At 37.8% G+C, this 12,299-nt stretch overlaps 1 protein-coding gene across 2 annotated transcripts in view; it reads left to right on the top strand.

Annotated features, from left to right (window-relative positions):
* LOC139984558 (tRNA (guanine(10)-N(2))-methyltransferase homolog) overlaps positions 1-12,299 on the top strand; it is a 23,857-nt gene extending 11,558 nt beyond the window's left edge. For both annotated transcript variants that reach the window (XM_071998496.1, XM_071998495.1), the window contains exons 5-11: positions 99-255; positions 1,197-1,328; positions 1,744-1,875; positions 3,610-3,682; positions 4,588-4,719; positions 7,387-7,507; positions 8,800-12,299. In XM_071998496.1, the coding sequence (XP_071854597.1) occupies positions 99-255; positions 1,197-1,328; positions 1,744-1,875; positions 3,610-3,682; positions 4,588-4,719; positions 7,387-7,507; positions 8,800-8,934 (882 nt within the window). In that variant the 3' untranslated portion in view covers positions 8,935-12,299. The remainder of the gene's footprint in view (positions 1-98; positions 256-1,196; positions 1,329-1,743; positions 1,876-3,609; positions 3,683-4,587; positions 4,720-7,386; positions 7,508-8,799) is intronic.

Below are 12,299 nucleotides of genomic sequence, written 5' to 3'. Positions count from 1 at the left end.
TTTCAATTTTTATAATCAAAATACATATAGTACTGTAGCAATTTTTAATTTTCCTTTACAATATTGCATCGACAATGTTTGCCGATTAAATTCTGCAGGTCTCAGAAGGTCAGAGGTACCTCGCCCATCAGTACTCCGTCAAGACGAGACATTTTATCGGAAACACCAGCATGGATGCTCAACTGTCTCTCATCATGGCCAACCAGGGCGGTGTGAAACCAAACATGTTTGTTTTTGATCCCTTCGTGGGTACAGGTTAGTACAGTATTGACATACTCCTTCAAATTGAAGTAAAATTTTGTTACTTTTGGATGGGGACTTGCTTCCAGTCAAAGCGGTCTTTGGTGTTGAGCTTATTCAATACGGTTTTTGATTCAAATCATGGTTCTAGTCAAAACATTGTCTTTGTGCTTTTTTTTTTTTTTTTTTTTTTTTAATGATGAATTTCATACATTTTAATACTTTGACAACACATTTCGTTGAAATATGTCGACCAAGTTTTCATTTCAAATAAAGAAAATATTGTTAGAATAAAAATAGAACTTTGTGAGATTTGTTTTATTTTCTCATGGAAAATTATTTGGGTGGACGGAATGATATGAAATATCAGATGACCATTCTTTGGATGCAAAAAAAGTCTCTTGTAGGTTTGGTAAAATTGATAATTGATGAAAACTGGTGAGAAAGTCAAACAAATGCTAGAATAATTGTCATAATAAGAACTGCCATGAATTCTTGGTGGACAAGATGTTTGAAGAAATAAAATAATATGTAGAGCCCATCTCAGCAGTAAAAAAAAAAGTTGTTAAATATGTTTAAAAAATTTAACAATAAACATCCTCCATAATAATGTATGCATATTAACTAAGTTTCAGCTAATGTTAAAAAAAAAAAGAGTTGGTAAAATATGTTTAAAAAATTTAACAATAAACCTCCTCCATGAAAATGTATGCATATTTACTAAGTTTCAGTCAATTTTCAACTCCAATTCCAACGAAATCACTCACTTGAATCATAGATCACCAGGGAACTTATATTGGGGTGATTCCTAGTACTTAGAAGTTATCGGCCACAGTCAGCCTAGGGAAATGAGAAACTTGGATGTCATCAAAGAAAGATTTTTTTTTGGGGGGGGGAGCAGGGATGAATTGATGATGGTGATGAAGATGCATGCTAACTTGTCGCTCTCTTCACAGGTAGTTTATTGGTAGCCGCTGCTCATTTCGGTGGTTACGTGGCAGGATGCGACATCAACGTCAACACCATCCACGGGGTCGGTAAAAGCAGCCGTAGCTTTGGCAAACCAAGAGGAGAGGTCACCCTCAGAGGTAAAGAGACAGTAATCACAGTGTTCTTAATAATTTCCAACACTTACCTTACCTGTCTCCTCATGACTAATACACTCCTGTTGTCCAGAATGACCTGATAAACCTTAATTAAGCATTGGCCTCCCTCCTCCCAGTGTCAGTTGCACCCCTCCTCGAGTGGGTCCATTTCTTGACTTCCACCCCTCCTCCTCATTCTAACCACACAATAGTGTTTAGTTTACTCGTTTGGGCGTAACCTTTTGCTTTTCATACATCCTCATCGCAGATGTCCATCATCGCAAATGTCAAGTCGTTGTGCAAAGTTTCAGGTTTTGGTAAGTAACGCAAAGAATAGTTTTCGATGATATATATTAAGGCTGAATAACCGGTTTGGGATGATAGTTTTGAACATCCATTTAATTCTGTTCTCCCATAGGAAATGATGAGAACATCTTAGCCAACATGCGACAGTACAATCTACATGACCGGTACTTGGATGTCATGGTGTCCGACTTTGCTCTCAACGTTTGGAGAGAACAGGAACTGTTTGATGTGATCGTCACAGATCGTAAGTACCGGGTCGAATGAGAAATCTTTCTTTCAACAACCTCGAATGCAAGTGATTTTTTCATCAGGTGCAATACTGAAACTCTTACTTGGTCTGCATTAGAAAAGATGCAGATTCTGTTTATAGGCAAAACTCTCTCTAATTCTTACAAATACTGGATAGACTAGAGTCAATCATTCACATCCTATCCCGAAGATCATCCAAACCATGAATGATTGTTTAGTTGTCTACATTTGTCATCACTAGTGATGGGAACGATCCAAAAATTTACTCCCGGGTACCCCTTTGCCTATTGCAGGTCGGTGCACCAGGTACCCAGTTCATTAAGGCATTCAACTTAAAAACCCAACTTGGCTTATACCATTGGGCATACATAAGCTTAATGTTACCTAATGTGATAGGCTATGCAGGCCTTCAGTTCACGCAATGGCAAGACTGTTAAACAACTGCGAACTGATTTGTACGGCAGGGCTACATGTCTATATTTACTACCTACATACTAAAATTACTTTCTAAAATCAACGAATGCATCCTCACTCATCGCATATACGTTTTAGATTCAGGAGCTGGGGGTATAGGGGAATGGGAAGGAGGGGAGCAGTAACAGGGATGTAAGTCTTCCGTATTTTTACGGAAATCCGTTTTTTTTCTTCAGGGATGTAAGTCTTCTGTATTTTTACGGAAATCCGGTTTTGTTTAATTCCAATAAAGTTCCACTAAATTGTTCGAATATCAAAGACACAACGCGGCAAAAATGCCTGGCCCGTTGCAGCAAGCTAACTTCAACTATCACTCATCGATCAATCAAAATACCATTCCTGTTTCGCATCATCGCATTGCACTGTACAACATTGTGCCATGTGAATATCGTTACGTACGTGCGAAATTTAAATCGCCATAGCTCATTTCTGTCGTTGAAAAACCTTGCCTAATTCACGTTGATTGGACTGCTAATTAATATCTTCGTAACTGCTGGTGCTCGACATAACTTTCGGAATTAACGCTTGTGATATTTGTGAGCGGCGGAAATCTACGGGATACCCATATGAAAGTCGATATTTGTGATCGCATTCGAATGTGAGACTGTTTTTTATTCCGTAGTTCGCTGTGACGTATTCGTAACTTTGAGCTAGCCTAACATAACGATAGTGTGTAAGTAGTAAGAACTAGGGGTAAGATGTGTTAGCGCTAATACTTCTGAGCTAGCCTAACATAACGATAGTGTGTAAGTAGTCAGAGCTAGGAGTAGGATGTGTTAGGACGGCATTCACCCGGGGTCTCCGAATAGTTTTCCATTTTTTTTGGGGGGCTGCACTTACATCCCTGCAGTAAGTATCAGTAGGTATTGCGAACACCAATGAAATAACAGCCCAGAAGTAAATCAATGGTAAAATGTAAGTAATACACGCATGTGGAAGCATGCTGAAAGCTTGTCCACAATGTATTTTGTTATGGTCACAATAAATATGCTTGGAGCTAATTTGAAGTGCTTCAAAATTTGATTGGCGGGGGGGGGGTGGGTTGGGTACAGAGCTGTGGGTCCCCCTCAATGGTTCCACTCCTACTGCTAACCAAATTATATTGGCAAATTAACCTAGAGAATAGGAGATTGGGATGAGAACGATTGTACGTATCTGTACAAGTTCTTGTGTGGATTTAATGTCCCAATAATCAATCCAGGCCTTATTGTTGATTTCGATTCCTGGTTAACAGACTTGTTGTTCCTCGTTTCAGCTCCTTACGGAATCAGAGAGAAAACGAGGAAGATTGGAACGAACAAACACTACGATGAATTAGAAGATCAGACGTGAGTGAATTTAATCTGTCATATCGTAAAGCAGACATGTTGTGAGTCTGTACTAGTACTTGTATTCTATCATGGTTGACTGTAGTGACTCACCCCCTCCCCCCCACCTGGGGATTTGCCCTCTTACATAGGAGATTTTGGAACTCTAGTATCGTTACTTGAGCAATGTTAGGTATGATGGTATAAGGTAAATACTAAGGGCATAAATATTCTTTAAGATAATGATAATGGTCATGATAGTGGTGATAGCTGAGTGTGCAGACTGGTTTAGTCCTATCTTCCAGCTCTGTGATTTTACCAATGGTTTACCGTCTCTGCCAGAAATGGAAAGAATTATACTTGTATAGGTCAGGATTCGAACTGCTCGACGGAAGAGAAAAACATTTCCCTAACACCGTGCAAGCATTGAAGTTAACTGTATAATTCGGCTAAATGTGGGGGTATAATCCATGAAAGTGTCTCAGATACAAAATTGGGACAAGACCACTTTGTCAGCTTTCCTCTGATGTGTCAGTTTCCAAGTTGGGACACTTTCAGACGGCAATAACCAGATACAAAGGATTTGACACTTTATATAGATATATTTGTCCAAATGTTAGTCTATTTTAAAGAAACTTCAATGTAAGGTTGAATAACTTCCAGAAGATTCCAATATTTTGAGGGTGTGATTTCGCAGTACCCCTCATGTACTCCATGTAACCCTCTCTCCCCTGCCCTCTTCCCTGTACTGTTCCCCCACCCCTTCACTAAATCCGCAACTGCTCGTATTGTAATTCTTTTTTTGAATAGATCCTGTTGAGTTTCTCCTTTAGACATCTAAAATGCGTTTCTAAACTCCTTAGATTCACTTCTCCTATATTTCCATTTTTTATTTATTAAAATATTCCTATCCACATTTGCTCCAGATTGGAAGGCCACATTCCATCCACCATGAGCTACCACCTTGCTGACATCTTCAAGGACCTTCTGAACTTTTCGGCCCGTTACCTCCGGCTTCACGGCAGACTGGTATACTGGCTACCGGTGGTCAACGCAGAGTATGTATGCCATATAAAAATGGTGGGGGAACAAAACGGAAAACTTGAAGGTTTTCTCTGAGTCCCTAAAATCCTTAACAATTGTGCCCCATTGGTAAACAAAAAAAATGAAATAAATTGTTGGGTATACACCTCACTCAGTCACTCAATAGTCACAGCTTGTTGCAAATTAAACATTAGCTCTTAACGGTGAAGAAAACTGTTCCTCTGACAAAAACTGGCAGTAAAGTCTTACTTTCTTCATTGGTCGAATGAATATAAAGAACACATTATCTTGAATTGCATACTACACTGCTTTCCATAAAAATGGTCAAATGGCAACAAATGCAAAGGTGCATAGAAATTATTGTATATAAAACCTTACAAATTAAAAAAAAATATATACATTTATTTCCAAGGTTCGTCCTGGAAAGTCAGGGTAATCTGAAATTTATTTTTTCCAAGCCTGGAAAGTCATGAAAAATCCACAATATCTGTCAGGTTTCAGTATAGAAAATAAACACTGCAACAAGAAATGTCTAATAATGATGGAAAGTTATCTCAAATTCTCAGTATCTTTCAATACTAGTTAATACCAGGCGTGACCAAATGCAAGTGACTCATTATTGGCTAGCTAGTCGAACAAAGTAAGCCTATATCTATAACAGTCTTTACCCAAGCTTCCTGTCAACAGGGATGTAATAAGTAATATCAGTTTATATTGAGACTGATCGAGTCCAACCGTTCTGAACCATAGCTTTCTAATAAACCTGTGGCAGCCAGGTTTCTATCCATGCCAAGCAAAATGGTCTCTAATGTACCGGTTTACAGCAAAACTAAAAGTGTAAGAATACAGAGAAATTTCTTCATCCTAAGAACAACTTGAACATGAATTTTCAACTTACTTATTTATGGACTCAGCTATTGTACCTAGTACCTGGTCATGATAAGTATTGTGATACAATGGGTGTATGGTAGGCTTTATTAGCTGCATTAAGAAACCCTAGGCCTAGTGTTAAGGAGTTTCTAGATCCAAGCTCTTGGAGGTTAATGCAAGACGAAGGCTGGGATTTCATCAATATTTGTGGATAATCCAATTAGGAAATTGATTAGGATTTTGATCATGATCAATCAATTTTAGGAAATTTATTAGGATGTCATCAGTTAAGGATATTATTGCAGGGTCTCGGCTCTACCCTTTCATAGAGGAGCAGATGACAGGTTCCCATTCTAAAATTATCTGAAAAATTGTAAATCTGATTTGGAAGTTCTAAGAAATGGAGGATTTAATTTGCCATCCCCTGAAATGTAAGTGCATTGTTACTATGAGTCATAAAGGCTATCAATACTTGCTAAAAAATATTTTTTTAAATTTTTTTGAAATTGATTTATTTGTTTCATCACATAGTATAACAGATGAACAAGACAATATAACTGCAAATAAGTAAAAATATGTGAAAGGAAGTAAACTAAGAAACCCTTTTGGGCTTAATCGAATAGAGTACTCCCATCAAAGAAAATAGATAACCTAAACACCTATAAAAGTACTACCCCTCACTAAAAAAAAAGATAGCCTTAACATATATGACCTATAAAACTACCCCTGCCCCCTCTCAACACCACCAACTCCCACCCCTTACAATGGGTACAATCAATAAAAGCTTTTATAGTAAATTTTCAGTTGTCGTCTGAACAGTAAATGGTAAAAGAATGAGGAGGGGCTCTGACGATAAGGTGACCGCACGTCCCTGATTTTCGGGGACAGTCCTGGATTAATACCGTCACCTGAAATGTCCCCGGATTTTATGTACCGTCCCTGCTATATCCTCATATATATTCATGACTTACAGATGAAGGCATCTCAGATCGTTGAATAATTTCATCGCAAAACATTAAACATTAAAACATTAGAACCACCAAAGCACTCAGAGGTCCCTCAAAATTGCGCCCTCCCTTCAAATGTTAGTTTCAGTTCATAAAACTTGATGTCAAAAAGGAAATGGAGAAAGAGGGGGGGGGGGGGGAGGTGGAGAGGTTAACATTATCATCATATCCCTGGATTAATTGGGAAAATGTGGTTACCGTATCCTAAGATTGAAGGTGTGCTACGGGGGGGGGGGGATGTGTTTAGTAAAAGTAAAATGATTATGATACTCTCAACCCTCAGACATTAAATTCCCTGCTCAATCAGCTGAAATACATTTCAACATTTGTTTCCACTGTTTTCCACTGTTGATTTACGTAAAGCACTCACAAATATTCAAAATTGTTCATGAAATCCATTCCCTATTGCTTTCTGGGCTACATGAAATGAAACTTTGATGTCATCCCTGGTGATAAGGTTTTGCCAAGATATTGTGGCCCATGAGTAACAAAACCCCCATTCTCCCCCACCCCCCCTACACCCACCACCCATCCGTGAAGGAAAGAAATGGGTACGTAGGTATCACCACATCTGAGGCCTGCTGGGTAGTTCAACGGTAAGATCGCAGGGTTTGTAATCGTGCAGTCTCTGATTTTGATCCTACTTCTAGCCCCAAACCACCTCTTCTGCTATTTCAAAATTTTTGTAGGATTAATGTGCCATTCAAGATGTGCATTTTTAAGTGAACAATATAAAAGATAATATATCCTTCATGAAATTACCCACCAAACAAATTGTGAAGAGATTTTCTTTAATTTGTACAGATATTCAGATGATCACATTCCTCAACATCCTTGTTTGAAAGTCATCGCCAACAGCGAACAGAAGATTAACATGACCATCTCAAGACGACTCATAACCATGGAAAAATATCAGTCTATGCAGGTACGTTGTCCGCTAAGATAATCATGAAATAGCTGAACCAAGGAATTAACGACCACAAGTGAGGCATTGATCCAGGAATGGGGGTTGGGGGAGAGGTGGGTGGGGGGTGGGGAGCGGTGGGGGTGGTAAGGGGGGTGTATGTTGTACATCCTCCTTTTCAACCCTACACAAACGAATTACGAGGAAGTATTTATTAACACAACCTTAAATGTTTGCAATTATAGACCAGGTTCATAGTAGTTCAAATATGCCTCAGAATGCACCACATCTCATGCGTAAAAATATGAATTTTTTCTTTTGATGGACGACCTCCACATCCCTTACATCGGGGTCGGCATCAACAACCCCAGGTACCCCACCCTCTCCCCCTCCCCCTTTCCTCTTTAAAATCCTGCATCTCCTGGTGTAAATCCAATGTCTACTCTCTGATAGTATGCAGCACTTGGGTCTGACTGTTATCACCGTTGCAGCGTGCGAGTGTGTGCATGAATGAATGTTAATCACAATTACACACACCCACGTGTTTATTACACTGTCGGAAATGTCAATTGTCGCTTAATACTAAGCACAATCGAAAACCGTGCCAGAAGCAAAATAGTCAATTGAGAATGTAATTTGTGTGAAAAATCCATTGGTTTGATGCAGTCCTTGGTTTAACTCTTGCTCTAAATCTGGCAAACAAAGGCTAGGATTTGGATGATATGTAGCGTGGACTTTTGTCACACATTTAGGTTCCGACAGTTTTGCAAACCACCAAATGTAAAAAAAAAAATATGGAGATTACTGTGTTCTAATGCAGGCGGACGTGATATATAGATGTATTGTTAAGATTTCGCTGTGACTTGTAACAGTGGAGCCAGCAATACTTCACCGGGGTTGGTCCGTTTGATCTTTACGAGTTCAACCTAGTCAGCCCTCGCTTGGCTTGTATCTTACTCCTCAAGCTCTTTTGTGAAAGTCAATTCCTGCTGCAGAACCTTCATTAACTAAGATAAGGCCGACAGTTTGGGTTACTTCGTAGGTCACATGATACTCGAAAAATCACTAGTTATTTTTTTTCCGGGTATAAACCAAAGCGAGGGCTAAACCGAGTTAAACTCGTAATTTAGATAGGGAAAGCAAAATCAACCATTCCGAAGCAGTTGTTTGTGATATTTTTCAAGTTAAATGGATTGTTGTGTTTATATGCTTATATAATCCCTTGGTCTTAGGACACTGCTTGCTCAACAGTGAGTTTTACCTTCCTCCAGGAATAATATTATTGCCCAATTTTGCTTTTCTCTTTACAACAGAACATAAATCCATTGGATCAAGTCGAAGCGGAAATCAAGACCAGGACATACGAGGGCAGCAATGCAATAAGGAAAATCTATTTCCCCAACAACAGTGGATGCCAGTCGCACAACAAGTCACTCCCTTTAACCTGAGGGAAAAGCAGAGTGTTTGATGACAAGGCTTCTTCGATGCCAAGGAGATTCTTTGATGCCAAGGATTCTTCAATGACAAGGATGAGTACTGAGAACCAGTGAGATGGGGAATAAACTATCAAATTCTGCTGCGAAGACGTATGAAGCTGTCAAAGATAAAAAAGGAGAGAGGGTTTTCCAGGGAAGCAGTGGACGGAAGGAGAATGTGAATGTGAGAGGATCAGTTCATGGTCCTGGAGAAAAGCAGTCTCTTGATTGGTCAACTATATACCTCATGCATATTGATGAATGATGATGAAGATTTTATTTAGAAAATAGAGAATATCTTTAATATTTGTATGAGACGTGGACCGAGTGGAACATCAGTGTTGACTTGATCTCTTCTGAGTAAACCAGGAGAATATACACTTGGTGATATTTGGAGTGTACCTAAGGAGGTTAGGTGACCTAAAGCCAACTAACAGTTATTTTTATATCACTGGTAATGTGACTTGACATATGTCCGGTTACCGTTAGTGTAGGGTTACCATATTTCTTTGGTCGATAGGTTTATCCGTACGGTCTAAAAAGTGCTTATATTGCAAAATAAAGCTACATAACACTAAGTAGTTCATCCATCCCACTAGTTTTACTGTGTCATTATAAATCTGTTTTATTTTCGGTTTGCCTTTGAAGAGCCCTCTAACTTATTCATCTACCTTTACAGGCTTTTAGCAATAGATAAGCAGTTTGTTAACAGCTTTCTTTTCCCTCTCTTTCAATGAAGTAAATCCTTAGAAATCCGATCAAATAACACTTCTAATTGTTCAAAAGGGTACAAAACTCTATTGATAATCTTGCTACTAAGAAGGACTTTGTAATCGGTTTTTTTTTTGCAATCGTGTGCTTAAAATATTAGATGGTAATTCATCTTAGCTCTGAATTTTTTTTCTATTATTAACATCAATTTATTTCATTTTTTTTTATGGAACAGTTAGTTCAAAGGTGGTCATAACAGGGCTGGAGAAATTAGTGCCATTAAAGAACTGATTTGGTTTGAAATGGATTCACTCATGTTCAATCAATGTATCCAGTAATCAGTGAACCATATAAGAAGTAAATGTTGTTTATCCTTCTCTAGCAACTCTTTGCCTATACCAATTCTCTCTGGTTGGCTCTAAATGGATGCAATATTTTGGTGGTTATAAGTGGATATATTATGTTTATGCAATAAATTTTGACCTAATGTATATTTTTGTTTTGGTGTGTGTGTCTGTGTGTAAGCTGCTAAACCTTGTTTCTTACCTTTACTCTTCCACCTGCTCCAAAGAACAGAAAATTAAAAGGCTGTAGCTGGACTTGAACCGCAGACATGGAGATTGTCTGACTGTCTCGGGTTACATTGCACTAGCCACTGCGCCATAGTAACTGTTGAGAAATAATGCTTGTTTCTAATATTTCAACTTCAGAATGGAAGTAGGTCGAAAAGGAACAGAAAATCAAAATGCTACCTCACCTGGGGTCGAACCCCAGGCAAGGAGTTTGTCCTATGCTTTCAGTTTCATAGCACAAAGCTGCTGTGCCACAGTAACTGTTGAGAAATAATGCTTGTTTCTAATATTTCAACTTCAAATGGATATACACTTTAAATTCATTTTGTGAGTAAAAAGTACAATTGTTTTTTTTTTCATAACAGTCCTAGCCTGAGAACAGTTATTAACTCTACACTTTCAAACTCTGTATGTGGATCCATATTAGTGGGAAGAAGAACCCTATTGTTTTTCAGAGGTCAAAGGTCATCTGAGGTCAAAATCTGACAATTTGCTAGCTTTAGTTTCAAAAGCAATGGTAAGCTTTTACGACCTTAATACTTGGGAATTCAACTTATTAGGTACAAGAACCTTGTGTGAACAGTTTAAATTCAATTTTTCTCATGAAAAGGAGGTAGTGAGGAGTTACATAGCCTCTTGGCTTTCTGGTTGTTTATAGAACATCCCCAAATAAATTTCCCCAAACACTGCCACAGTACAGTTTCACTGGGTAATTTAGAGAATGCAAACAAATGTTCAGAGATATAAAAAGGCAAATGAACAAAAAAAAACAATACATGAAGACAAAAAATATAGCTCAATTTTTTGACCATTTTATTGATGAGATTAAGAAATAACACAAGACGTACCCACTGTGATATAATCATGCTTTGATTGACGTACAGAACCTCTTAAATTCAGCTGAGTCGCATGCTAGTACATAATACTGTTGTACTGTAATATTTAAAAAAAAAATAATTGTTATCATAATATATCATTGTAACCATGTAATATTATATGCAACAACAATATTATTGTGGATGTTTTATATTATATTATTATGATACTATGTGAAACAGGTAATAGCATGGTGGGCTTGTAATTGACGCACTTAAGAATTTGATCAACAAAGCTATCAAGGAAAAATTCAAATCACTCAACTGAATACATTTTTCAAATGCGTAGTTACTCAGCTCTGAGCCTCTAAGCTCAGGTCCCAGAGAGTAGTGGTATCATGTTGAGAGGTAATTTTGGTTATTTTTACAGAGTAAGATTTCCAAATGCCCAACATATGTGCAAAACTGTGGGGGGGTTAAAAGCTTTAAAAAAAAACACAATTTGATCAAGCACATAGCTGAAATGGATTCAAACTCTTTAAATGTGTAACTCTGCTTGGCTGCAAAAAGTTTAGGTTGCCTGCTGTATCGTTGCTAGTAATATTTGGAGGTGCGTCAATAACGAAGGTGCGTCAATTATGAAGGTGCAATTATGAAGCCTTTACTATATGCAAGAATATTACTGTGGCAGTTTTACATTATATTACTATGATACAATATTATTGATGATACCATGTGAAACGGGTCATACTATATGCAACAATATTATTGTGAATGGTTTATATTATATTATTATGATGCAATATTACTTTATCATACTATGTGAATCGGCGTGCTGCTGTCTGGTGTTCCATTATTCTCCACGTGAGAGTACAGACTGAATTTTCATTTCAACAAACTGTTATTACTCCTCTTAGCCCCAGTTTCCCTAACATCTTTATCCGAGACCATTCAGTTGTCACGCATCAGTGTCTACAAATTTTACCAGATTTTCAGATATGAAAGTTAATCACAAACAGAAATGCTGAGAATATAATCTGTGGTTTCTAAAAGACTCCAATGTTTGCTAGACCATATACATATAAATACCCCAAAGTATTAGTGCATGAAAACAATAAAAAAGTTCCTAAAAATACTTTCCCCCAATTGCACAACTCTCAAAATCATTTACAGCTATTAAAGAGAGCATTAACTCATAGTATTGAGCGCATTGAGTGTAAAACACACAAAAAAGAACAAA

This window comes from Apostichopus japonicus, chromosome 17, assembly GCF_037975245.1.
Source record: "Apostichopus japonicus isolate 1M-3 chromosome 17, ASM3797524v1, whole genome shotgun sequence".
Classification (NCBI taxonomy): Eukaryota; Metazoa; Echinodermata; class Holothuroidea; order Aspidochirotida; family Stichopodidae; genus Apostichopus; species Apostichopus japonicus.
Note: the sequence above shows the minus strand (reverse complement) of the source record. Positions and strands in the feature narration are given on the sequence as shown.